Source organism: Vipera berus (genome assembly GCF_964194415.1).
Source record: "Vipera berus genome assembly, chromosome: 12".
Lineage (NCBI taxonomy): Eukaryota > Metazoa > Chordata > Lepidosauria > Squamata > Viperidae > Vipera > Vipera berus.
In genome coordinates this window covers 18,060,731-18,087,389 of record NC_138215.1, presented here as the reverse complement: position 1 = coordinate 18,087,389, position 26,659 = coordinate 18,060,731, and the positions used below count along the sequence as shown (strand labels likewise).

General features: G+C 47.7%; 1 protein-coding gene across 2 annotated transcripts; it reads left to right on the top strand.

The window, feature by feature from the left end:
- The first annotated feature begins 1,903 nt into the window (after positions 1-1,903).
- On the top strand, positions 1,904-21,538 carry LOC308673418 (uncharacterized protein C15orf39 homolog). 2 transcript variants are annotated; one of them, XM_081337048.1, is made up of 4 exons: positions 1,904-2,487; positions 11,268-14,664; positions 15,711-15,744; positions 17,225-17,489. In XM_081337048.1, the coding sequence occupies exons 2-4, from the start codon at positions 11,328-11,330 to the stop codon at positions 17,253-17,255; spliced, it is 3,402 nt and encodes a 1,133-aa protein (XP_081193174.1). In that variant the 5' UTR covers positions 1,904-2,487; positions 11,268-11,327; the 3' UTR covers positions 17,256-17,489. The 2 variants fall into 2 exon arrangements, with proteins under 2 accessions (XP_081193174.1, XP_081193173.1); XM_081337047.1 differs by lacking the exon at positions 15,711-15,744 and having other exon boundaries at positions 17,225-21,538.
- The last annotated feature ends 5,121 nt before the right edge of the window (positions 21,539-26,659 follow it).

Genomic DNA, 26,659 nt, shown 5'->3' with positions numbered 1-26,659 from the left:
TGAATTGGCACCTTGTCAGAAGCCAGAAGGGCTTTGCATCATACACCGAATTTCCCTTGTTGGCAAATGTTGACTAGAGGGACACATGAGGTGTGGAGAAGCAGAGCAACGGGTAATAACATGTCAGCCGGTGGCGGATGATATAAGAGCTCTCTTTTGCCCAGGCACCGACGGATTGCCAACAAACCCACCCTCTTTAGCCTAAGCTAGTGGGTTGTGTGAATCTGACCCCTCGGCTCCCTTTTACGGTTCAGAGATTTTCCCCCAAGAAGTTGGAATTTAAAAACTTGAGTTGAATAAACCATAGTTTGCCTGGTGTGCCCACAGCTAACTAACCATTGGGGGTGGGCTTGCTGGTTGCGGGCTTAGGATGTTGTGCGTAGCCAACTGTTGTAAATCTTGGATTCTGGATGAGTGGGTTGTGTGAACTCACCCAAGGATGGTTTGGGAAACCATGGTTAAGCATTTTGGGGAGCAAATTTTGAGACCTCTTTGCTTTCTTTTAAAAGGTGACAGAGTATAAAATGTTCCCTTCCTTGTAAGTCCTACTTATTGTTTGGGATTTAATTTTGAGTTGATAGGTCCATGAAGGCTTTGCTAAGCCAGGTTTGTTGATTTAGCTGAAATCTAAACAGAAATAATTAGCTGATGTATTAAACAGAGGCAAGACAAATTCAGCAATGGGCAGAGGAGGATTATCGTAATTTTCTTTTCTCTTAGAATGGAAGTGGAGAGAGACAAGGATCTACTCATCCTTGTCAAGCATATAAATTTTAATTTATGGTATGATTTGCAGCATGGCTTGATCTCTGAATTAGGCTGTGAAATTTCTCCTTAAAACATTTGCACGAGTCGCCAGGCCAAAAGAGGATTGGCTGGTGTGTTGTGCACCGGGCAAGTCTATAATTCCTGGTGTGCAAATCCAACTCCTGGATTTCATTTAACCACACTTAAATAAATAAATAAGGGGGCGTGCATTGGATCAAACAGCTATAATTTGTGGCTAGAGTAGGCCAGGATCTTGCAGTGAGTAAAGTGGCAACTTTAAAACCATCATGGCTTTGACATTTCGCCTGATCTGGTTCTGGCTAATCCATCCAAACCGTTCCATCGTGGTTTTAGCCGCCTTCTCCCTATAGGCCTCAGGAATTCTTGAAGGGTGGACCTTCTACTTTGGCTGAATGAGTAGAACCAGCATCTCTTGTCTTTGGTCCAACTGAAATGGATCTCGTTCAGATGTTCCAGGGAAACAAAAAAAAGGGGATTGAATCTGACCACTAGTTTGGGACCAGCAGTGGACCAACTTGCCACTCACGGCAGCTCCCCCCCCCCTGCCCAGGGTTGGTGCTGGGTTTCTATCCCATTCATCCAAGCGTTGAATTGATGGGCCTTGTGGTACAAGCTACAATTCACAACCCCAGGCTTGCTTCTCTCCTCTGTTAGTTTCCATCCATTGTTTCTTGTCCTGCCCTGTGGTGCTTTGGTAAAAGAAGCGGACGTCCTCCCCCCCCCCTTTCCTTCTTCTCGGCACTTTTCCCAAAGCGCACCCCACCCCGCCCCGCCCCGGATCATTCTTTCTCCCTAACATCTGGATGGCCTTGCAGAGGACGGTATTTCTTTCCCCCCCCTCCTCCGTCTTTGCGCTTTACAGAATTCAGCTGAAAAGTGCCGCGTTGGGAAGGGGAGGGGAGGGGGCTCCCTTAGAAGTCAATCGGCACAGAGGGAGTGGGGGGGGGGTCCGTCCTTCCCGCGTCGCAGCTTGGACCGCAGCCTCGCGATCTGTAGCGACCCCCGGGCATTGCAAGAGGTGGGAAGTGGGCGGAGGGGGGGGGGAAAGGCTTCTTGCCTCGGAGGACAGGCTGACCTGTCAAGGCTGTCGTGCGAGGGAGAGAGGGAGGGAGGGGAGACCCGCCCAGAAGGCCCGTCGAGCCAGGGCGAGGAGGAGCAGGAGGAAGAGCAGGCGCGGCTTCCCCCCGCCGAGAGCGCAAACTTCTAGCCCTTCTCTGGGCGCGGGGTTTCCATTGGCTGGGCGCGCCCGGGTCCCGGCTCCTCCTCTCCCCCCCCCTCCGTGGGCGCCTTCCTCCTCCTCCTCCTCCTCCTCCTCCTCCCCCAGCCCTTGACTCGCGAATTGCGACTGCGGGGAGGGACCGGCGAGAGAAGAGGAGCCGCCGCGCCGCCGCCGCCACTCCGGATCAAGCTGGCGGGACTTGCCGGGCGCACGGAGAGCGGAGCCTGCTGCTGCTGAACCGGAGCGCCAGATCCTGGTAGAAAGCGGAGCGACTCCGGATCGAGGGCCAGACGGAGCTCGGACTCGGCAAGGAAGGAAGGAAGGAAGGAAGGAAGGAAGGAAGGAAGGAAGGAAAGCGGCGGGCGCGCCCGAGACCCCTCCCCAAGACCGGCGCGCCGCCTTTGCAAACTCTCCACCCGGGCGCCGAAGCTCCGTCCGGGAAGAAGATGCGGCGGCGGCGAGGGTTGCGGGAGCCGGAGGTGAGAGGAGAAAAAGAGAGCAGGGGGGGGGCCCACTACACCTCCCATCGGGCGCAGCCGGGCTGCCTCCACCGGGTGGTGGTGGTGGCCGCCCGCCCAAAAAGGGTGTTGGGCATCATCCGGGGCGCCTGGAAGGCTTCGCACGTGACGGGCAAGGAGGGAAGAAAGTGAGAGGCGTGTTTACACGGAAGTAAGCCTTGCGGGAGGGGGGGAGGGGGCGATGGATCGCTCCCCCCCCATCCCGGCCAGTGGAAAGCCTGGGATCTATTATTATTGTTGTTCTTGTTGTTATTATTAATTGCGGTTCTGATTTGCTGCGCCGGCTGCTTCGGAGAGCCGGTGAAACTTCAGGCAAAACTCTCGAGTAAGTTTGCAGAGGTTGAGCCCCCCCCCCATCCCAGCCAGCTCACGCACCCCCTCCCTGTTCCCCCCTCCCCCGTTCCCCAAGAGCGCTACATCCGCCAGCTCGGTTGGACCTCGCTTCCCATCCTCCCCTGCCCGCGCCTCTTCTTGGTGGGGAAGGAGGTTTGCGCTGCCCAGGCCTGTGTCGAAAGAGATGGGGCTTGGTATGCTGTCTGGTTGCATCATTTTCTTGGAGGGGGGGGACAGGTATCCAAGAACATCCAAGTGTTCTTCTTTCTTGGGGGGGGGTGTTGTTGGGTGGTGCCTGGCACCCGGTGTCTTTTCCCAGATAAACAGATGTTTTTTAAAAAAAAGACAGGGAGAAAAAAAAATCCTGTTTATGAATGGTGGGATTGGAAGGCAGCCAAAGGACTGGCAGGGGTTGTTTTTTTTGGGCGGGGGGGGGGTGTTGTGCACCCAGAAACATGTTCTCCAACTGCCCCCTTCCTCCTCACCTTGGGCACTACTGCCCGCCTTTAAGCCTTTAAACCAAGATCGCTTGAAAGGAGCTGCTGAGATAGGGAGTGCCAAAAAAAGAAGAAAAGGTTTTGTCCTCCAGAATCCGGCTATGCTCAAATTGGATGCCCACCTCTCTGGCTTGCAAAGCACTTTGTACATGTCCGCAGGAGCCCTGTTAAAAGTCAGGCTTGTTTGGGTTCCTCCCCCCAACAAAAATGGTGACACCAAGTTTCTGAAGTAACCAGAAAAAAAACAACAACAACAAAAAAACAGGGTTGCTTTTTGAAGCAAACTGAAGTCACGTTATGCCATTTATGTAGCTGGGTTTTCTGCCTGTTTGTGACACAGGCTGTTTTTCTCCCGCCCTTCTTTAACAAATTTGTTTAAATGAGTTGTTTGAGATTTCCATTTTTTCATGCCTTCCCTGAGATCATTTGTTACGGCTTGGAGGGCCACAAAAAAGTGGCCTTGAGCCATTTAGGGATTGCTGCTGGTGGTTACATGTGTGTATTTGCGCGCGCGCACACACACACACACACAGTCTGAAAGCATGCTTAGGGCTTCTCTGCCTATGCGTGGCCTGCCGTGCTTTTAAAAGGAGACATTTTGCCTCCTGGAGAGATGTGGGCAGTGGTTTAGCTGTGAAAGCAAATGTTTGCGGTAACTATAGCGCTTGGGTACACAAAGGTGATGTGTGTGCGTGGAGGGTGTAGGAAATGCCATTGCTGTGAGTTAGTGAGTGCCGATTGGATGGCCGGCACATGTTTGGCGCTGATTGGTTTGAGTTGCTCTGAAAAACCCAATCCTATAAAGCAGGGGTGTCCAACTGTGGCAACTTTTAAGACTTGTGGACTTCAACTCCCAGTGTTCTCCAGCCCTGAGGAATTCTGGAAGTGGAAGTCTACAAGTCTTAAAGTTAGACAGGTCTGCTATTAAAGAGGAAAGAAACGTGGCTTGTTGTCCCCTTTCCAATCCCAGTTGTTCAGGTTGCGTCTGTTTTTTTTCCTTTTTAATGCATGTTTTCTTATGAGTAGACGTGCCTGGCTTTAGTAGAGTAATATTTAGAGTCTTGGGGGAAAATAGACAAGAGAAATATTTTTGGGATGAGAATTGGTCCTGTCTTCCCGTTTTAAGACTCTGATGTGCCCCTATTTAAGTTGGGAAGAGATGGCAAAAGTTACATATTTGCTCCTTGCTGTTTGTTTATTTTTTTTGTTTGAGTCTTTTGCGGGTCTGTGATTTTTATATATTATACAAGCCATGCACAGCGCGTATGTGCAAAACTTTTAAGATCTGCCTAGAAAACCTGTCAAAAGAAAAGAAAAAAAAAACAATGTGCGAAGAAGTAATATTTCTACATACTCGGTTTGAGTGAATATATGACACATTAAGCGATTTTTTTAGCTGCAAGGATCTCCAGGTTTTATGCAATGCACAGGCCTCGTTTCCTGTTGAAAGAGGAGAAAAAAATGGAGAGAAAATAGGAATCAGCTCATTTGGTTTAAGTCCAGGGAGTCCTTGATTTCTAACCGTTCCATTTCGCAACCACTCAAAAACGAGCATCAGCGATATATATCCATGGTCGAAATTTGATCAAAATTGAGGCAATTTCAACAGGGGTGTGTTTATGACCATTGCATAGTCCTGAGGTCAAAAGTGACTGTCATTTGCAACTTTTCCCAGCTGGCTTTTGACAAGCAAAGTTAATGGGGGAAACCCAGGTTTGCTTAATGATGATAACATGATTCCTTGCAGTGGTTTATTTAACAACCGTGGCAAAAAAAAGGTCGTAATATCAAGGGCGGCTCGCTTAGCAACAGAAATTCGGGTCCCCCGTTGTGTCGTAAGTTGAGGACTGCCTGCATTGAAATTAAACAAAAGGATTTGTACAGCAAGGAACAGCAGCCACCCACGCAGTTTCCATTTGTATTTTCCCAGGATCTTCTGGTACTAGGTCAGCAAAATCAGATTTGAAAACTCCTGAAGTCTTAAGATGTCAAAGTCATAAATTCTTTGCAAGAGACCTCTGGAAAGTGAGGCAATGTTGTTTAAAAAAAAGAAAAAAGATTGAACACAAGGCACCACCAACATGTCAGAATGTGGGAGTCTGCCTTTGCCAACATTAATCTCTCCCAGGAATGTATTTTTTGGGAAAATTTTCCTTCTATGTCTACGATAAATTTAAATTAAGGATCAGCGAAAGACTAGACAGACAGCAATAATGCCATTTTATAAAAAGGAAGTGGTGAGATCCAGACAAATGAGAATATGACCTGTCAAAACCTACCGGCAAAGGAAGACCTATAATATATCTTAATGCTTAGGAGAAAAAAACACATATGTATAGGACAGATAAAATGCCTCTTTTAGAAAACATCTGGTTTAACTCCAGATAAGGAGACATCTGTTTTAACTATGGAGACAACTGTTTTCACTCTAGATAAGGCAATGTTTGTTTGCAATAAGCTAATACATTCCTTTCTATGGATCATGACGGGCTAAATTTTTAATTTTTTTAAAAAAGTGAGGAAGATACGCTACCTAAGAGAACAATTTAAAAATACATTAGGCGTGTCTAACACTCCAGGGGAATCGAGGTCTCAGGGCAATTAGATGCTGCATTTTAAAAATGACAACGAAGTTCCCATAAGTTACCTAACAGCCACATGGGGAAATAAGGAAGAGAACCGTGTTAGGTTGTGATAGCCAAATTCAGAATTCGGTAGCCTCTTTTCAGACTGAGAAGAGGTTACTAACAATCACAATAACCAGCATATTGTTAAGGATGAAAAATGCAGTCTTGGTTGGTTTATTAGGGGGGAAAAAAAATATCCAAGCTCATTATGCTTCCGTCTGCTACTCGGTTATGAGTCGATTAAAATTAGCCTTAAAAGCAATAAAATACGTTTAGCATATTGAAAAAGAGGTGAAATAACAGCTAAGGATGGAATATTGTGTAAGTCATCAATTCTCAGGGGCACAGAAGGGATGTTGCTGCAGTGCCAATGTGCCCCCAGAAAAGCAAAGTGCACTCTTTATTTATTTTATCTATTTATTTTTCTCCGCATCGCACCTTTACTATTTTTTACAAATAATTCAAGGCAGAAAACATATCCAATATACTTCCCTCCTATTTTCCCCACAACAACAGCCCTGTGGGTTAGGGGTGGGGGAAGAGAGAGAGAGAGAGAGAGAGAGAGAGAGAGAGAGAGAGAGAGAGAGAGAGAGAGAGAGAGAGAGAGAGAGAGAGAGAGAGAGGGAGAGGTTCAAAGTCACCCAGCTGGCTTTCATGCCTCAAGTGGGACTAGAACTCTCACCATCTCTGGGGAATTGGCCCAAAGTGACCCAGCTAGCTTTCATGTCTCAGGCAGAACTAGAACTCACAGTCTCCCAGTTTCTAGCCTGATACCTTACGCAGTGAACCAAACTGGGTTTACATCTACCGTTTTGTTGACATTCGGAAACACACTAGTTGCTATCTGTATCCAGGACAGGGGGGAGAAAAATAAGGTCGGAAGGGGGCCAAAGGTGAAAATAGGTGGTGTAAATAATGATGTTGGTCGTAAGTTGATACTAGTGTAAATGATGTTGGTTTGTATCCTGATATTCCTATAACAGCAGTTGTGTCTTTTGATACTTCTTAACCTTCCTGATTGCATGTAGTGGAATATCTCTCACCGTTCATAGCCTGTTATCTTTTCCAAGGATTTTTGAAATCTTTTTTGTAAGTTCTCATTCTCTCTCTCTCTCTCTCTCTCTCTCTCTTTCCCCACTCTCCCATTCTGTTTCTCTCTCTCCCCTCTCCCGCTCCGTCTCTCTCCCCTCTCTGTCTCTTTCTCTCCCGCTCCCTCTTCCTCCCCCCCTTCACTGTTTATTTGTGTGTGTGTGTAATCACTTAGCAAACAGCATTGATCATAAAAGCTGGTTACAACATTCCTACTCTTCTAAAACCCGGTCAAGGCCATGCTGTTGGAAAGCCTTAACCGTTGTGTTTTCTTTTGACTCAACATTCCTGGCTCACTTTGGCACACGTAATGGTGACCTGTTTTTGGACTGGCAGACATCCTGGAAAGACAGCCACGAATCACATCTATATTTTGCCCCAGAGATTGTCTGGGGCAAATTATCCATGAAAAGAACTGTGTGGTCCTTATCCCAGAGGTGCTTCTTTCAAAAGGCAACTGGACTTTCCTTGAAAACATTTCGCTTCTCATCCAAGAAGCTTCTTCAGTTCCTTAATAATCATAATCATAATAGTAAAGTTGGAAGGGACCTTGGAGGTCATCTAGTCCAACCCCCTGCTCAGGCAAGAAACCCTCTACCATTTCAGAGAAATGGCTGTCTAGTCTCTTCTTAAAAACCTCCAATGTTGGAGCATTCACAGCTTCTGGAGGCAGGTCGTTCCGCTGGTTAATTGTTCTAACTGTCAGGAAGTCTCTCCTTAGTTCTCGGTTGCTTCTCTCCTTGATTAGTTTTCATCCATTGCTTCTCATCCTGCCTTCGGGCGCTTTGGAGAATAGCTTGACTCCCTCTTCTTTGGGGCAGCCCCTGAGATATTGGAACGCTGCTATCCTGTCACCCCCCTCGTCCTTCTCTTCATTAAAGTACTAGACATACCCAATTCCAGCAGCCGTTCCTTATATGTTTTAGCCTCCAGTCCCCTGATCATCTTTGTTGCTCTTCTCTGTACTCTTCCCAGAGTCTCCACATCTTTTCTTACATCGTGGTGACCACAACTGGACTTTCCTTGAAAACCTTTCTCTTCTCATCCAAGAAGCTTCTTCCGTTCTTCACTGAGGCGAAGAAGCCTCTTGGATGAGAAGTCAAGCAAAAAGAAAGGAAGTCCAGTTGCCTTTTGAAAAAAGCACTTTTGGGGCCACCGTGACCTGGATGTCTCCACGGACATGTGGGGTCCTTGGTGCTGTTTTGAGTTGGGTGGTTTGCTCGCAGACGTTTCATGACCCAACTGGGGAACATCATCAATGCTAGCTTTGCTCTCTGTTTATAGAGAGGTGGTTTGCCCTGCCAGTGTTGGTGGGAGCATTCTGGGTATTCAAAACCCGAGAGCAAAGTTTGTAACGTGATGACAATAAATAATAAATAATAAACCTTTATTGTCAAAGTACAACATGTGTACATTGAGATTAGCTGAGCCTCCCCCCGTGCTCTCTTCCCCCCAACACACAGTGACAACAAACCCTCCATCCCACCACACTATGTGAACCAACCACACCACACACCGGCCTCCCAAGTCAATTCTGCATAAGATTATGTCCCATTTAAAAGCCTAACAGCCCACGGATAAAAGCTATTTTTCAGCCTGTTGGTTCGGCTGGCTATATTCCTATATCTCCTACCGGATGGTAGGAGAGTAAAGAGATACCATCCAGGGTGTGAGTCATCCCTGAGAATCTTCCTCACTATGACAATAGTTTATGACCCTGTTTTGCAGCTTTAAAATGTGTAGACTTTTCAACTCCCAGAATTCCCCAGCCAACATGCTCTCTGGCTGGACAGCTTTCTGTTTCGCCTATAAGTAGCAGCTCTGACTTGTGTGAATCTGGGCCAGATTGTGACCTCAAAGGGCGTTTAACCCTCCCCTCGCTGCTCAGGCAGAAGATCTGACCTTCCAGATGTTGCCACACTACACTTCCCAGCCGCCCCAACCCACATCGCCAATAGTGAGGGATCTTGGGAACCGTAGTTCCTTAGCTTCTCCGTCCTTCCCATCCCTGGGGCAAGGAAGGAGCTGGAGAGGTCTAAAAACTCGGCCACGGGTTGAGCATGGACGGATCTCTAGAACTTCATTCAGCAGGAATTAAACTATTTATGGAGATATGGGTAGCAAAGTCTCCTTCTCGTTAGGCCGGGATTTCCTGGGAGGCTGGAGAACTTGGGGTGAGCCGTAGAAGGACGTATTGGCAGAGATCCAGACTAACCTTTTGTGGCTCAAGCGGAGAAGCTCCTTGGTGACACGTGACTCACAACTTCTTCTCTCCCTTTCTTCTGACTTGGCAGTTTCTGAGAAGCCAAGAAACCAAAAATATCTTCATTACTAAGCATTTTGAAGACTTTCCAAGAAGTCCCGTGCTGAGCTCGGGGGTGGGGGGGTGGGGTGGGAGGGCCTGTTTCTTTGGCTAGGCTCTGTACGGGTTTTCTGATTTTTAAGTTAAGGCACGCCACTGTGCAGCGGGGAAGGCTGTGGGGACGGTTAATTTTGGCGGCAAGGATAGTCCTCCACTTGCAACCGTTCATCTAGTGACCGTCTGAAGGTACAATGGCATTGAAAAAAGTGACTTATGACCGTTTCCCACACTTAACGTCCTTGGCAGCATCCCCCATGGTCACGTGATCAAAATCCGGACACTTGGCAACTGACTCATACTTATGACGGTTGCAGCGTCCCGGTGTGTGTGTGTGTGTGTGTGTGTCACATGAACCCCTTTTGCGACTTTCCGACAAGCCAAGTCCATGGGGTAAAGCCGGATTCAATTAACCAAACTACTAACGTAACAACTGCAGTGATTCGCTTAACAGCTGGGGCAAGAAATTTATTTATTTTATTTTATTTATTTTAATTCCATTTATATCCCGCCCTTCTCCGAAGACTCAGGGCGGCTTACAAGCTTAGCAGTAGCCTTCATTCTATGTATATGCCTGCTTATTAGGGCTTTCACACACACCCCAAGCGGCATTATTACAAAGTCAGCTTAATTGCCCCCAACAATATGGGTCCTCATTTTACCACGGAAGGGAACGGGAAGAGGGTTGAAACAGAGGAACCCATATTGAGCTATCTGTTTTAGCCAGCTGGATGGAAGACCACAAGGAAACTCCTGTTTCCTGTAGGCTACTCAGAGAACGTTTTTTTTTAAAAAAATAAAATCTTACACACGGTGAATGCTTTGGCATTCTTGTCAAGGAAACTAGGTGGAGTCTGTCCAAGCATCATCCAAAGTTGAGCATTGTTCCAAGGATGAACATGATGCTTTCCTCCAGCGCTTTGGACTTCAGTTCCCATCTGCCTCAGCCAGAGTGGCCGAGGGATTTTGGATTACCTTGCCTGTGTTGTACACAGTCAGGGAGATTGGAAAATAAATTCTCCCTTGCTTTTGGGGTGGTGGCCAAGAGCCCAAAAGGCAATCATGCGTGTATGTGTGTGTTTGCAGCTGCTGTAACATTGAAAAAATGGGCCGTAAGTAGCTTTTAGGGGTCTGTCATAAGTTCAAAGAGGAAAAAAAAATTGAAAACAAAGTATGATATGAATGAAGGTGAATATACGTGTCCCAGGATAATGTTGCAGGATCCAGTCTGGATCAGTCACCAGGACCAGAGGTTTAGTTTTCCGGAGCCCATCCACAGGCAACTATTCTCTCACCAGAATGTACGTTTTGGGCTATTCTATGCATAATATTTATGTGGTGCCTGGTTGCAGGCGCCACACTGTAATGAACAAGGACATACATTCAGTTTCGCAGCTACTAAGATTGTTGGCTGAGCCGGTACAAAAACAGCCAGGGAAATGTTTGAAGCCTGGGAAATGGGCCCCCTCATCAGTCAACAGGAGTGCTGATTTACCACCAGCTTATCAGGTACTTAGGAGCTGAGGACTTGGCAGCGCAAGGAAACAACAGCCAATAAATGATGTAACAGCCGGCCCCGATCAATAACTAAAAGCCACACACAATCAGGCACCACATAAATACTATGTATAGAATAGCTCAAACCACACATCGTGGTAGAGAGGAGTCCCCTGAGGATGGGCCCCGGCAGGAGTCCCAAAGCTTGGAAGACGAAACTTCTGGTCCTGGTGACCCACCCAGATTGGATCCTGCAAAGTACGAGATATTTTTATAACAATTAACTGTGGAAGGTGTGAAGGCTGATTATTTTTCCCCCACCCTTGTCTTGTATTTCAGAACAACCCAAGCGACTGCTCCGTTTCCTAGCCCAGCCCGTTAGCCAGAAAGCATCTATCAATGGCGGAGAAGCGGGTCCTGGAGGCAGTGAGCGCCATGAGTTACAGCAAGCTCCCTCGACTGGAGGTGGACCCAACCCACGTCCTCCCGGTGGGTTTCTGCCAGTCGAGCGGGTTGCCCGACCTCCCCATGGAAGACCATTACAGTTACAAAGGCTCCTACTTTACTTTCCCGCTCCAGTGCCACGAAGCGCCCAAAACTTTATCTCACTGGTCAGCTGCTGAGACCTACAGCCACTGCCCGGCAGGTGCGCCTGGCCAGTCCCCAAGGACAGAGAAAGCTAATTACCAGCCCGAAATGGAAAGTTTGAAATCGCGTCAGAGACTTCCTGGTTCTGAGAAGGTCAACGAATGCATCACCCGAGAGCGGTGGGCCAGCTATGTGGGTCACACCGGGGTGATCCAGCAAGGTTGGATTCAGGGATACCCAACCCAGCAGCTCCCTCCAGCTCCTGCAGCTTGCTCCACCTTGGCAGCCCCCAAACCGGTTTACCGAAGCCAGACGTACGGGGCAGAATTGGGCTACTCCCCCAAAGGGGCTCTGACCTTCCGAATGCAGATGGAGAACTTCTCCAAGCATCTGGAGTGGTCTCCCCCATCCTCGGTTTTGCCCACTGGGGCCGAGAGTCGGGGTTACAGCACAGGGGGTTCCAAGAAAACCTTGATGGCTGAGAACGGCATGGTGCAGTTTCGGCAAAGGTCCAAAGAGGGCGCTGTTCACTCGGCTGGCTTCTTGCCTTACCATAAGACATTGGAGAAATGCCAGGGGGCACAGAACGACTCTTCCTTGGATGCCAGCTATCCCTCTGTAAGTCAGAAAAGCGTCTCCGAGTCCCCAGCGGATAGCAATTCCAGCAAACACGTGTGGTCCAGGCTACCACCACCACCTCCTCCTCCTCCTTCCAGCTTGCTGGTGAGTCCCCAGGACCTGGCATACCAGGAGCGATCACCCCCATGCTACCCTCTGGGATCGTATCCCCTCACTTCTCATGAACAAATGTTGCTGTATCACCAGAGCTACATGCAAGCCGAAAAAACAAACTCGGTTTTTGCTTTGGCAGCCTGCAAAGGTTTTGGGTCTCCAAGCCGTGAAGATGGCCAACTGTTCCCCGGGTCGTATTTTCAGCAAACCTCTCGCAGCTATTATCCTGGCCACCTGGAGAGCTACCTTTACCAGGCTGTGGGACCGCCTCGAATGACCCCTTCTGAAGAGCTTCGTTCTTCAAGGGAACACGAGCACCCGCAGAACTCAACGGCCAAGGTGGAGTGTGCCCCAAAGACTCCTGTTTCTGCCTGTGCTTTGCCTAAAGAGCCTCCTCCGGCTTGTAGTCCTTGGCGCTGCCGAGCTGATCTTCCAGACTGGTGTGAGAGTAGCCGTGTTGCAAGAGAAGCCAGCACAAATTCTTCTGGTCTACAAGCTTTCCCTTCCGTTCATCCAGTAGACCGGCTGTCTCATTGTTACGACAGGGTTGGAAAGATGGAGGGAAATGGTTGCAAGAAGGATCTTTGCCCACCAGAAAAGTTGCGTGAAAAGCAGGAGGAATCTTCTGAGAAACATAACAAGGTCTCACTAACTTATGAATCTAGGAAGAGGAGCATCACCACTCACAAGAATGAATCGGGAGGCTGCATAATGATTTCTGATAGGCCCATTACCCCCCACCATCCCTACTCCAAACCATCCCTGTCCCAAAATGTTCTGAAGGCTCCCAACATCCAATCCATACCTCATGTACATTGGTCCCCAGAGGGTCAACTGAAGGGACACCATGAACAGCATGAAAATCCCTCAAATTCTTCTCCTCCTATGCCTGTTATCAACAACGTCTTCAGCTTAGCTCCATACCAAGCATACTTGGAAGGTTCTACCGATTTGGTGGAACTGGACACCACTAAAAGTTGTCAAGCTGAGGAGTTGCCTCCCAAAAGCAGAGACAAGAGTGTGGAAAATGAATTTGTGCCTTGGACAGGCTCTAAAAGATCGACTGAAGAATCTAAGGTGGATCTGCCTGGGGAGGAAGGAACCACTTGCAATACAATAACGAAAGTTGGAGATGCTGACTTGAATAAAAATAGTCTCCCCATAGGGCAAGGGGTTGGAGATTATGCTGGGCCTTGGCAAAGCTTCGGGCTCAAGCTTTTGAATCCAACTGATCTTGGGTCTTGCCAAACACCCCCTGCCAATCGTTCCAATGGTAGAGTTGAGAGACTTACTAATGAAGAGCATGTGTTGGACCTCAGCTTTAAAACAGAAGACTTGGCAAAGAGACCTGATCTTCAGCAGCTGCCCAAGAAAGCTGAGGCTCCAGACAGTGGAGGTCCAAAGATCAAAGGTCAAGAAGTGAAGGAAAAAGCAGCCAACAGCCAAGGCTCTGTCTCCCAGACAAACGGAGAGGCCTTGGCGTTGCCCGCCAACGGTGATCCTAGAGGTAACAGACATTTTCATAGCTCTGCGGCATTTTTGTTCAAGAAATTCAAAATCCTAAAAGCACATGCAGCTGAAGCTGCCTCTGGGGTCAAGGATGTCTCTCTTCCAAAACATTCTGTCTCACAAGTAACTCAGCAAAATAACTCCTTGGTTGGGCCCAGCCTCCCCCAGACTGCGACTCCATCTGAAACTCTGATCTTGCAGATCAAATGCTTGAATGCTAAACTGCCCGATGCTTCAACTTCCTTGCCTCCTAGTGCCCCTCCTGGCTCTCCTGCCCTTCGAGAGATCCAGGTTCTGGATCCCACCACTGAAAAACGTCTTGTTCAGCAGAAATCACCCAGGCAGTATTTCACTGCGTTGCATACCTCTGTCTGCACTATAATTTCTGGTTCGGTGTCTACCTCCTCCCCTGACAAACTTAAGGAATGGTTGGAGATGGCTGAGTCCACTGTGGAACTGCAAGAGAAGACCATCAGTTGCCCCAAGCCCAAAAATGGTTCAAAGGTCTCTGAAGGACCCAAGCTCTCCAAGGGCAAAGAGATCTGGCTGGCCTTTAACGACGTAGAGGCGCTGGTCAAGCAGTTGCAGACTCAACTGGAGATATTCGCGCTGTATAACAAGTGTCCTTTTCCTCATGTGATGCGAGCTGGCGCCACTTTCATCCCTATTCACGTGGTGAAGGAGGAACTCTTCCCCAATCTTTCCGGTGTGTCGGTTGACCACGTCTTGCAGGACCACAAGGTGGAACTGCGTCCTACTACCTTGTCTGAAGAGAAGGCATTGAGGGACTTGGACCTTAAGAGCTGTACTTCTCGGATGTTGAAGCTGCTGGCTTTGAAACAGCTGCCAGACATTTACCTGGACCTCTTGACCCTTCATTGGCACGAGTGCGTCAAGCAGCAGCTAGGTAAGGGCAGACAATTGGCCTTCTTTAGAAACTTAAGAATTGAACTGAACGTATGTTTGCCTTTTCATCCTTTTCCTCTTCTCTGTCTTGCAAAAAGTATGACCTCCTTGGGCTTTAGTCACTGCAATTTCCCACTGGACACGGCTTTGGTTGGTTTTCCCTATAGATGGGGGTAGAAAATTTACATAGTGGTCAGGGTCAATGCCCAAGACAGAATTCAGTGAACTCTGCAGAGATTGGTGGGATTCTGCTTCCTAAATGGGGAGTGGGCCAGGAAAAGGGATCTTAAGAGAGTAGGCTGTGCTTAAACTCGGAAGGGGAGGATGTCCTGAGACTGTTGGCAAAGCAGGCATGGAATTGGGTGCCTGTATTATGGGCAAATGGCTCTGATGTACAGAGAGTCCTTGACTTATGACCATGTACAGAGAGTCCTTGACTTATGACCATTTGTTTAATGGAGTCTCAAAGTTACGATGGCGCTGAAAAAAAGGGACTTACAAGTGATCCCCGAATTTATGACCATTGCAGCGTCTGCATGTTCATGTGATCAAAGTTTGGGGGCTTGGCAACCGGCGTATATTTACAATGGTTGCAGCCTTCCCAGGGGACTTCTGACGTGCAAAGTCAGTGAGCTGGATCCTCTCAGTGACCATGGCAAAATTTAGGCACGACTCATTTAACAAACACATAGCTTGGCGAGAGATGTTTCTGTTGCAATTGTGGTCATAAGTTGAGGACTACCTGTAATTCAGAGGTGAGGAGCCTATTAAGACCTGTAACGTGGCAACATCTTTCTTTCCCTCTGTTGAATCCTGATAGCAGCTGGAAACCCTGGGAGTTCTAGTCTCAGTTCAACTGGAGGGTGCTACATTAGAAAAGCTGGCAGTAGACAGCATTGGGCAGGATGGAACATTAGGTACTGTGGCACACCACGCAGGCACACCTATTATGCACACACGCTCACAGTCTCACCTTCATTAGCTCTGACCAACTGTTCCCCAGCCAGTGTCATTTCAGATGATTCTCGACACCTTTATTTTTTCCAGGTCCAAGTTCACAGGCGCGCCTGCACACCTCCAAGTAGGTATCCGTTCTTTGTGTGGGTGCATCTTGCTCATTGCTGCTGGGTTTAGTTTGAGTTGTAGAAGGCCTTTGGGCACAAGTTGAGGTGGTAGGCATCTTGGCAGGTAGCTATGCTGCTCGGGTGCTGTAATGGTATGTGGGAATGGCCTTGGGAGACAGGAGGAAGAGCTGCACACTAGACAACGGACAGCGTAGAAGAGGCGGATTGGCCCACAGAAGGAAGGGAGCCAGGCAAACAGCTCAAAAAAGACCCTCCCTAGTTCCTTAGACTGCTAAGATGGGGGGGGGGGGAGAGAGATGTTCTTTCAGATTTGCAAGATAGACGGATGTTATCCCTTCGAGGTACTCCAGACAGGAAGCACCACCCAGGAAGACTCGTTCTGTCTTTATTGTAAGGTTACATTAGTGGAATCTTGCAATACTTCAATCTTGTAGACTAAGCCAGTTGATGTAATGGTAGGTGGAAATGACCTTGGCAGACAGGAGGAAGAGCCACAGACAAGACAGTGGTCAAATAAGAGGCAGCTAGATCCACAGAAGGAATGGAGCTGGGCTAACATCTCAAAAGGGACCCTAACCCACCTTTCTTAAGACTCTAAAAATAAGGGGGAAGAAATGTTACTTTCAGACTTGCAAGATTCTGTTAAAGTAACCTTACAATAAAGATAGAGCTAGCATTCCCGTTTGTAGTCCTTGCCTGGACTATCTCATCAGTCTTGCAACTGTACAGGACCCTTCCCCCCCCCACTATTACTTTCCCCAAACTAAAGAGGTTCCCTTTTGAGTCACTTTCTCCACCCAGCTTCCTCCTTCAGACTCACATTTTGTTTATCAGGCACTTGTCTGGGCTGCGTTCATCCTGTTTCCCAAGGTCCTTCTCATATACCATTGCAGGTGCCTTTTGTGGAAAATACAAGGCTTTGGAGGTTGGCAATTACAGCTGGGCAGGGCTGAAAGTGCTCCGGAAGGACATTTCAAATGGTGCACAATGCTTCTGCAAATCAAAGCCATGCCCGAGAGCATCTTCCAAGCAAATAGTGGGGCTTTATTTTATCGTTTTTTGGTCCTTGACTTCCCTGGGTTAATAGACATCTGACGTCCGGATTAAGACAACCGTAGAGAATTTGGTGTCATCTTCAAAATATGTGTTGAGATTATACTTTCCTTTTTTTTCTGGAAACTGTAATTCCAACACATCTGGAGTTCTTGGTTTTGTTAAGACACAACTCTGGGATGACGAGATCTTTTGGGATGGGGACATAGCCCAAGGATCTTCAAATCCGTCATGTGAAGTGAATCAAGTATTAGAAGTTGTCCAGTGGGCTCTTCTCCCTTTAGAACAGAATCAGACTAGTTGGAGAATGCAGGAGATCTGTTGAAGCTTTGGAAGAAGAGTTTAGGCTCAAAATTGTGGACAGCATATTTTGAATGAAGATGCTCATCCAGTTGATTGTTCTTGTGCTTTTCATTTTCCCAGGGGATCCGGCGAACTTGATCCCAAACAGTGATGTTGAGGCGTTAGGAACAGATGCAACCACAGAATCGCTCAGCCAGGACTTCAGAGAGAAGAATAGCAAAGGCAAAACATGTGGATTGGCAGCTTGTTTTGGAACTACATGCTCGCATTACGAGACTCCCCAACCAGAAGATAAAGAAACACTTGCCAGATGTTCCTCACCTTCCCTCCAACATGGCTGTGTGCTAAAGGAGATGAAGGTGCTTCCTAAGGAAGACTCGGCCTTGGAGACCAAGGGACTCACTCTTTGCCCTGGTGCTAGGAGGCCATCCCATAAACAGCCCAGGTCTCTTGAGCTTAAATTGACTGCCAAGGTTGCTAGGAGGACAACCAGAGCCTCCAAGATCCTTCACCTCCGAAAATCTGTGGTTCACATCCAATTCCAGAACGCTCTTCAGGACATTGAAGGACCTCAGGTTCTTGGTCCTTCAAGGAAGAGGAAGAAAGTCCCAGCACCGCTCCTCCTAAAGCATTTCAAGCGGCGGAGATGCGGACATGTCAAGGTTTCTTCCGTGCCCGCTGAGTATCCAGAACTTGTTGGCAAGAGGATCAGGCACTTGTATGAGGAGAAGGACAAGACAGAGGCCTGGTATCAGGGTGTGGTGCTTCGCGTTTACAAGCCCCACAAAAACCCTTTGAAGACGGTTTATGAGGTGAAATACGATAGTGAGCCTGAGTGGCAATATTACCTTGAGATTCTGCAGGATTATAAGAAAGGTTGGGTGGAGCTGGATGAGTGAGTGGATGGGTGTTTGTGTGTGTGTGTGTGTGTGTCAAATCGAGAGAGGAGAGGGGCGATTTGATTCATTTGGCGGTCGGATTGGAACACAGCTGAACGTTATCAACAGGCTTCAAGATCAAACCTGTTTCCCCACATCTGGCGCAGCTTCATCATGACACACGTTGGCTTAAGGTGACTTGGCCCTGATTCAGAGAGTCATCTTGTGGTACTCAACGCCTCAGGGCTCCATCACACTTCCAGAAACCACACACGGAGTAGTAGTTTTCAGGGTTTGTTTGAACAATTGTTTTGAACCACAGCTGGGTTTACAAAATGACTTCCTATTGTCCCAACTGACACCAGAAGTGAAATATGAATCTAACTCTACATTTTACAGAATTTCTACATGGGTGGGGCTCTCAGGACACCCCAAGAAATTTCCTTGGTGGGCCCATCCTCTTTCTGGAATTCTGGCTAGGATGGTTGTGAGTTGGTCAAATTCCTAGAGTGTCTCAGAATGATGCTTGTCCAAGGGCATTATGGGAGAGCCATAATTGGCATTGCAAAGCAAGGCATTTCTTTAATCGAGTCATGTCTGATTTTTACCATCTTTGTGCCACCACGGTTGTTAAGCGCATCACCACAACCGTTAAGTCAATCCAGCTTCCCCAATTGACTTTGCTGGCTGAGAAGGCTGGATTCACTTCGTGACTCTACGATTCGTTTAAGACGGGTAGGCCACCTTGGCTCTTTTATGACTCGTGGACTTCAAATCCCAGAATTCCTGAGCCAGCCATGCTGAGGGACCTGAGCCAGCCATGCTGAGGGAAAAGGGAGAGGTTTCCAAGCTGAGCCATGCTGGCTCAGGAATTCTGGGAGTTGAAGTCCACGAGTCATAAAAGAGCCAAGGCTGCATACCCCTGGTTTAAGAAGTGTCGTGCTTTATTTATTTATTATTTATTATTGGGACTTATATGCCGCCCTATCTCCCGAAGGACTCAGGGCGGCTAACAACAATAAAATACAGCGATACAAAAGTTAAAAAGAATTAAATTAACAGCCCCAATAGAATAAATTAAAATTGAAGTTAAAAATTAAAAAACATTTTAAAAATCCCTGTCGTCAGTCCAGGTCAGCCTGATGGAAAAGAAGTGTTTTAAGGCTGCGGCGAAAGGACCGGAGATCCGGGGCCGTCCGGAGCTCAAGGGGGAGTTGGTTCCACAGGGCTGGCGCTCCCACAGAGAAGGCCCTCCCCCTGGGGGTCGCCAGCCGACACTGTCTAGCCGACGGCACCCTGAGGAGACCCTCTCTGTGTGAGCGCACCGGGCGATGGGAAGTCGTTCCCGGCAGCAGACGGTCCTGCAAATATCCCGGGCCTAAGCCATGTAGGGCTTTAAAGGTAAGAACCAGCACCTTGAATCTCACCCGGAGGACAACCGGTAATAAACCTTCTGGTTTATTATCCAGGTTACTATTATCTACAAGGTCTCGGGGTGCTCTGTATAAATGTTCCGAGCTTCTTTTAGACACGACGCACAAAAACAGACAGGGGCAGGTGACTGTTCACTGCAGTTTGCTCATGCTGATTTGGACTCAGAGCTACCTTCCAGGGCTGATTTGAACTCTTTATTTTCTGTGAACGGCTGGTCACGTTCGCTCTCCGTTTCTGCCCTTTCCCCGGGCACCAGATGATCGCCTGCAGGCAGCTGCCCGTTCAGAGACCCGCTTCCTTGGTCCGAGGCCTCAGATAAGGGGGGCTTTTGGCTTCACCTAAGCAAAGAATATTGGGGTTGGGGGTGGGGAGAAACAGGTTCAGCAGGCAGGGCGTTTAGTTCGAATCGCACGCATGGCTAGACTTCTCCCTTTCGTTCTGTCGAGCAGGGCGGCTAGTACAATGGCCGGTTATTTCCCTGCAGGGGAAAGCCGTTGCCAGCAGATTTTCCCACCAGAGGTCCCGCCCTGCTGGTCTCCTTTTGCCAATCCCAGAGACCGGCCCCGGCTTTCCCTGAAATCGGCCGGAGAAGCACAAGCTCAAAGGAGAACGTGTCACGTAACCTGAATCGGACGGACCGTTTTGCCGGGAGCCCAGGGCAGAGGTGGCGCTCTCTGCCAGGCCCTCCGGAGCACGACCGTTCTCTCTCGGCATAAACACAATTAGGAACTTGGGGATAATACAATACCAGGGTCTCCTCTGAAGGTTCTGCTCCAGCATCCTTTGGGGCCACAGTCTGTGTAGGCCTTTTTTTTTAAAAAAAAAAAAAAAAGAAAAATTCAACTTGAGGAATTTTTCAGTCCTTAAGTCCAACCGTCCCCCCCACTTGATGAAATGCAGTTTTGCCCGTATTTATAAAAAAAGAACCTGTATTTTAAAAGCATGACATGACCAGCTTCGTACATTTAAACCGTGAAACAAACAAACACCACCCACCCACCCACCCCGCGTGCTTCAGTTTGATTTTTGAAGGGCTGTGCTGTTTCCCCAAGCCGAGGGGCATAAATATGGCACATTTTAGAAATGTGATTCATTTTGCCTTTATAAGGAATTGCTGCTGGTTTCAAGGGTGTTCTGACTTTGTTATTATTTTTTTTTAGACTTCCTGCGTGAGACTTTTTTTGTCCATGACTTTTGTAAAGGTAATTTTCAATACCGGGTAACAGATTTTCAGTTTACATGACTTTTTTTTTTGTTTTTTGGAAAGCTCCAAGCGCTTTACCATGTCTTAAAAAGGAACGGAAAGGATAAAACTTGGATAGGTCAAGCTCCTTGGCAGCCCCCCAGGTCAAAAAAACACACGCACAAAAAAGTTCGTTTCTGAGAAATGAAGTGTGGAGAATTAAAAACAAAGGGCAGAGAAGAAGAAGGAATCAAAATGAAATATTTCTTAAAAAGCAGCCTCAGGTTAGTTTCTAAAAAGCCGAAATGAGCTGGGGACAAGTTTTGGAAGATAGTTCTCTCTTAGAGTTTGCACCGTTTCGAACATCAGGAGATGAACATGTATTTAATTATTTTTTAACTTTTGTAATTCTGTCTTTTATTCTTGCCCTGTTCACCGCCCTGAGTCCTTCGGGAGAAGGGCGGTATAGAAATATTAATAAATTAAATTAAATTAAACATGTCCATTCTACCCATTGTGGCCAAATTTACCAAGAGAATGAAATCGGTGCTAGTTAGAAACCCAAGAAGGCCTCGTTTTCATTTTGAACGTAGAGACGGTGCCGTTTGGATCCTTTCTGCTCCGAGGGTGTTGTATCTTTCTACCTGCTTGTTTCACAGTTGTGTCTCTCTCTCTCTCTTGAGCAGGCAAGTCAGATGGGGATGGGGTGAGGAACCCACCAGTTCTTTCTCGCCCCCTCCTTCCAGAGGAGAAAGCAAAATTAAGACAAATTGTACGGTGCTGCCAAAGAGAAACAAATGCATAATATCTGTAAATGCTGTACCATAAACCGGGAGCCATTTTTTTTTGGCCTTTTTATTTAATTTTTTTTTGTTTCTTTTGGTCAGGATGCAGTTTTTAAGAGGTGCTTCATTAAAATTAAGACCGCTGTTTTTGGAAGTGGTGACTTTGTGATTTCTCTTCCCGTCTCCGTCCACTGTTCTCTCCGAAGCGAAGCTGAGTGGTCAAGGGCTGGTCGGTTTGACAAACCTGTCGAAGGAGCTACGAAAGTAGAGAGTGGTTTCTCGGTGCTCTTCTGGGTAACGGTCTCCATCTTCTGACCTTTGGAAATGAAAATGCTCCTTCAGCAGGTCGCCCTGAATTCACAGGAGGGGCATCCAACCACTCACTCTGGAAAAGGCTTCCTCTGAATTGATCAAGGAAACAAAGCTAATGGCAATCATTTAATTCACTGATTTGTAGCCTGTCTTGATTTGTTTTTATAAACAACTAGAGGTGGTGAACATACTTAATATTCCTTCTTCCTATTTTTCCCTCATAACAATCCTGTGAGGTTGGTTGGACTGACAAAGAGTGACTGGCCCAAAGTCACACAGCGGGCTTTCATTCATAGGGTGGGACTAGAACTCACCATCTCCTGGTGATTGGCCCAAAGTTACCCCAGGCGGCTTTCATGCCTAAGGCACAACTAGAGCTCACTGTCTCCTGGTGATTGGTCCAAAGTCAACTAACTGGCTTTCATGCCTAAGGCAGAACTAGAACTCACCGTCTCCTGGTGATTGGTCCAAAGTCAACTAACTGGCTCTCATGCCTAAGGCACAACTAGAACTCACCATCTCCTGGTGATTGGCCCAAAGTCACCCAGCCGGCTTTCATGCCTAAGGCAGGACTAGAACTCTTAGTCTCCTGGTTTCTCATGCCTTAACCACTATATTATACTGGCCCTACTGCTAAAACTGCTAAAAAAGTTTTGACAGTGGGACAAACCTCCTTGAGGGATGTACTCACCTTGGCTGGAGGTCTTTAAATGGGACCTTGTAGTAGAGTCTGTTTCTGCACTGGACAAGGGGCTAGGACTCTGTGACATCCAAGATCTCTTCCAATCTATAACTTATGGACTAAATTGACCTTTGATAAGAATTGTTATCATCACTTCTTGTGCTCCTTATTAATGGATGGATGGATGGGCACAGGAGGAGATGGCTAACCAGCCAGTTGGGTCTAGTAGTGAAGGCACCAAGCTAGAAATCAGAAGATGGTGAATTCTAGTGTCTTCTTAGGTGTGAACAGTGGCGGGGTGATTGGGCATTCTAGTCCCATTTTAGCCATGAAAACCAGCGGGGTGATTTGGGGGCCAGTCACCAGGAGACTGTGAGTTCTAGTCCTGCCTTAGAAGGAAAGCTGGCTGAGTGGCTTGACCAGTTCCCCCCCCGCCCCGTCTCTCCGCCCGACCTCACAAGGTTATTGTGATGAAAACAGGAGGAGGAAGAAGTATTAGGTATGTTTATAAAGGTAATAAAAATAATAAAGGTGAGATAAAGGTGAAGGTTCCCCCGCACATGTGTGCTAGTCATTTCCAACTCTAGGGGCCGGTGCTCATCTCCGTTTCAAAGCCGAAGAGCCAGCGCTTGTCCGAGGACGTCTCCATGGTCATGTGGCCGGCATGACTAGACGCCAAAGGCGCATGGAACGCTGTTACCTTCCCACCGGAGTGGTCCCTATTTTTCTACTTGCATTTTTACGTGCTTTCGAACTGCTAGGTTGGCAGAAGCTGGGACGCGTAACAGGCGCTCACTCTGCTACGCGGCACTCGGGATTCGACCCGCCAAACTGCCGACCTTCCGATCGACAAGCTCAGCGTCCTAACCCACTGAGCCACCGTGTCCCTAAAGGTGGGATATGAATAAATAAATCATAAAATACCAAGTCCCTCCAAAGAGTGGCTAGGTTGGCCTGTTGCAGCGAGAGCCCATCTTATGAGCCCATGACAGCTTTAAACACTTAATGGTGGGTTGCAGGCCACATCTTCATATACATATGCTATTATTGTGAGTGTAGTTGTATGGACCATAACGTAGCTGGACCATAAGAAAGGCTGAGCGCCAAAGAATTGAAGCCTTTGAACTATGGTGCTGGAGAAGACTCCTGCGAGTCGCTTGGACAGCAAGGCGATCAAACCGGTCAGTCCTAGAGGAGACCAACCCTGACTGCTCTTTAGAAGGCCAGATCCTGAAGCTGAAACTCAAATACTTTGGCCACCTAATGAGAAGGAAGGACTCACTGGAGAAGAGCCTAATGCTGGGAAAGGTGGAGGGCAAGAGAAGAAGGGGACGACAGAGAAGGAGGTGGCTGGATGGAGTCACTGAAGCAGGAGGCGTGAGCTTCAATGGACTCCAGAAGACGGTAGAGGACAGGAAGGCCTGGAGGAACGTTGTCCGTGGGGTCGCAATGGGTCGGACTTCGCAGCTAACAACAACAGTTGTATTCTGGGCCTGGAGGCGAGGAGAGGAACAGAGGAGGAGGAGGAAGAAATGATGAGGTCAAAGGGGAACTTAGGAGATAGAGACAATCAGTGGAGCTTAATAGCCATTCACAAAAGATTTATGCCCCTGCTAGGGAATTGTTTGCAGCTATTAACATACCGACCACAGTAAGAACTTTGTCTCTGCTTAATTCCAAACATGACAATTAAGCTTAAGCGGTGAATTCCGGGTATTTTTTTTTAAAAAAAAATCCATTTGCTTAAGCACAGAAACCAACCAGAACTCATACAAAGCCTTTTAAGAAGAGCTTTCTTTTCTCCCAAATTCATCCCTCCAGTCTTTTAAATTTCTTTAGATTGATTCTCATCAACTCACAATCTTTGTTAAAACTTTTTTGAGTTTTTTTTTTAAACACATTCCAGGATCTCCCTTTGCTTGCTTCTAAACTGCTGGGATGTCTTAGCTGGCTGGCCTTTGGAAGAGTGACAAAACTTTGGATAACTTCTTTTAAATGGGGTTTGGGATTCTTTGTCTCTCCGAGTTTTAATGTTTCTTAACACGTTCCCACTTCTGTTTATTTATTTGTTAATGGAATGATTGTTTGTTTTGGAGTCTTCAGTCTAGGTTACAGCAGAAAGAGCGTCAACATCGAAACAAATAACAGCAACCTTCCCTTTTCAATATAATCTTTTAAATTAAGTTTTACCAAGAAGGTAAACCTGAACAGTAATAGAGAGCCAAAGCAGTAAAGAAAGAAAAGGTGCAGAAAGGGAGAATAAAAGCCAAACAAAAAAATTAAGAGCAAAACCCTTTACCAGAAATCAACAGAGAGATGAGCAGAGATTTTAACACCAAGATTAACACTAGAATCAGGGGTGTCAGACTCACAACCTCACATGACATGTTGTGACTTTTTTTCTATTGCCGGCAATGGGGTGGGGGTGCGGTTTTGGCCCTGGGCCGGCAGTTTGACACCCCTGCTGCACTAGATCAACAATTGAGAAGTAAACAATACCCCAGTCAAGGAACTACCAGTGCAGACAAGCTAACAGTAAACCACGGCCTAATCAAAGAAGCACCAGCATCACACCCACCAATGCTGACAAGGCAAACCACTAATATATAAAAATAAGAGGAAACCTCACCCCATTCTGACACTGATGATGTTACCTAGTTTGGTAATAAAACGTTGCAAGAAAATAACCAAGCTCAAAGTCCAATCCTGAGCTACAAATATTCTATCAGTATGATGAGGACCCTGCTGGTAAACTGAGTTTAAACCATCGTTCACTAATCTTGACAATTTCTAAGAGTGTGGCTTTCATATCCCAGAATTCCATAGCCAGGATGGTCATTAATGAAAATTCTAGGGATTGAAATCTCCAGAACCTGGGAAGTGGCCAAGTTTGAGAAACAATGGTTTAACTTTTAAACCATCCAGAGAGTCCCAGGTTAGTCTTACTTAGGCTGAGCTTCAACATTCAGCAAAGGGCGGAATTGGGGTGCAAGGCTGGTTGGCACATGCTTAGAAGTTTGGGGCCTTTGACTTAAGGCAGAGGTTCCCATCCTTTTGGGTACCAGGGACCAGTTCCTTGGAGAGAGGTTTTTCCGGGGACTGAAGGATGCGTGGTTTTGTGTGCTGCCTGCATCCAATGGATGGGGCTTTGCTGGTTTGTGCGGATCAGTTGCTGGCATGCCACGGCCCGGTACCAGTCAACGGCCCGGGGGTTGGGGACCCCTGACTTAACTTTTTCTTTCATTGCCCTAAGAGCTGATCCAAAAGTCCTTTTTTATCCTGAAAGATCCAACCCTTTAAGTCCATTTAAATGTCCCAGTTTTGATGGGTCATGGGCTCATGTGTTTTTAACCAAAGTCAAGCCACTTTTATGCAATTTGGGGTGACTTACCCACCTTTGTGAAGCAGTGACTCGAGGCACGGGGTGCTTGCTACTCTGCTACTCGTCATTTTGTTAAACACATAGATGCAAGTGCCCAGCCAGTCAGTTGGCAATCCTGCTACACCAAGCCTCCCCAAAATTGGCTTTGCTTTCATTGATCCTGCAACCAGCCTGCTCCGAGAACCCAGACCTGGTTTGGTCCTCCAAGGGGCTTTTTCAGCAGGCAACGGGACCTTCTTGTTTTTTCCCCTTTGAAGACCTTTGGCTTCTCATCCAAGAAGCTTCTTCCGCTCTTGACTGGAGGATGGGGAAACGGAAGGCCCTGGGACCCTCTGGTAGTAGGAGTTGAAGAAGCAGCTTCTTGGATGAGAAGCCAAAGGTCTTTAAAGGAAAGCAAAGGAAGTCCAGTTGCCTCCTGGAAAAAAAAAGCATCTATGGGACAACCATGACCTGGCTACTGAGAATCTCCAGAGACATAAACCTGGTTTGGATATCTCCCCGCCACCTGCCCCCTCCCCAGCTCCGCCCGAGGCGCCCCTCTGTCGCCTAAAAGGTGCTAATTGGCTTCCTGGGAATCCGAGAGAGCCCCGCCCACAAAAGCGCTCGCAATTAGGCGTTTAGGAGGGGCGCACGAGCCTTCGCCTCGCTCCAGGTGGCAGGTAAGAGTTGGGGGGGCGCTTGGCTGGAAGGGGGGGCCAGGTGCGGGGCGTTTCAGCTCGCCTCCTGTGCATTGGGGGGGGGGAGGGAGGAGGGAAGGAAGGAAGGTTTCCCCCCAGAAGCAGCTTGTCCTAAGACTTGGGGACTACAATTCCCATTTGGTTGGCTGGCTGGCTGGCTAGCTGTTGCAGTCCGCCGCGCGCACGGGCGCACGGCGAGTCGCTCCTGGAGCAAAGCTGCTT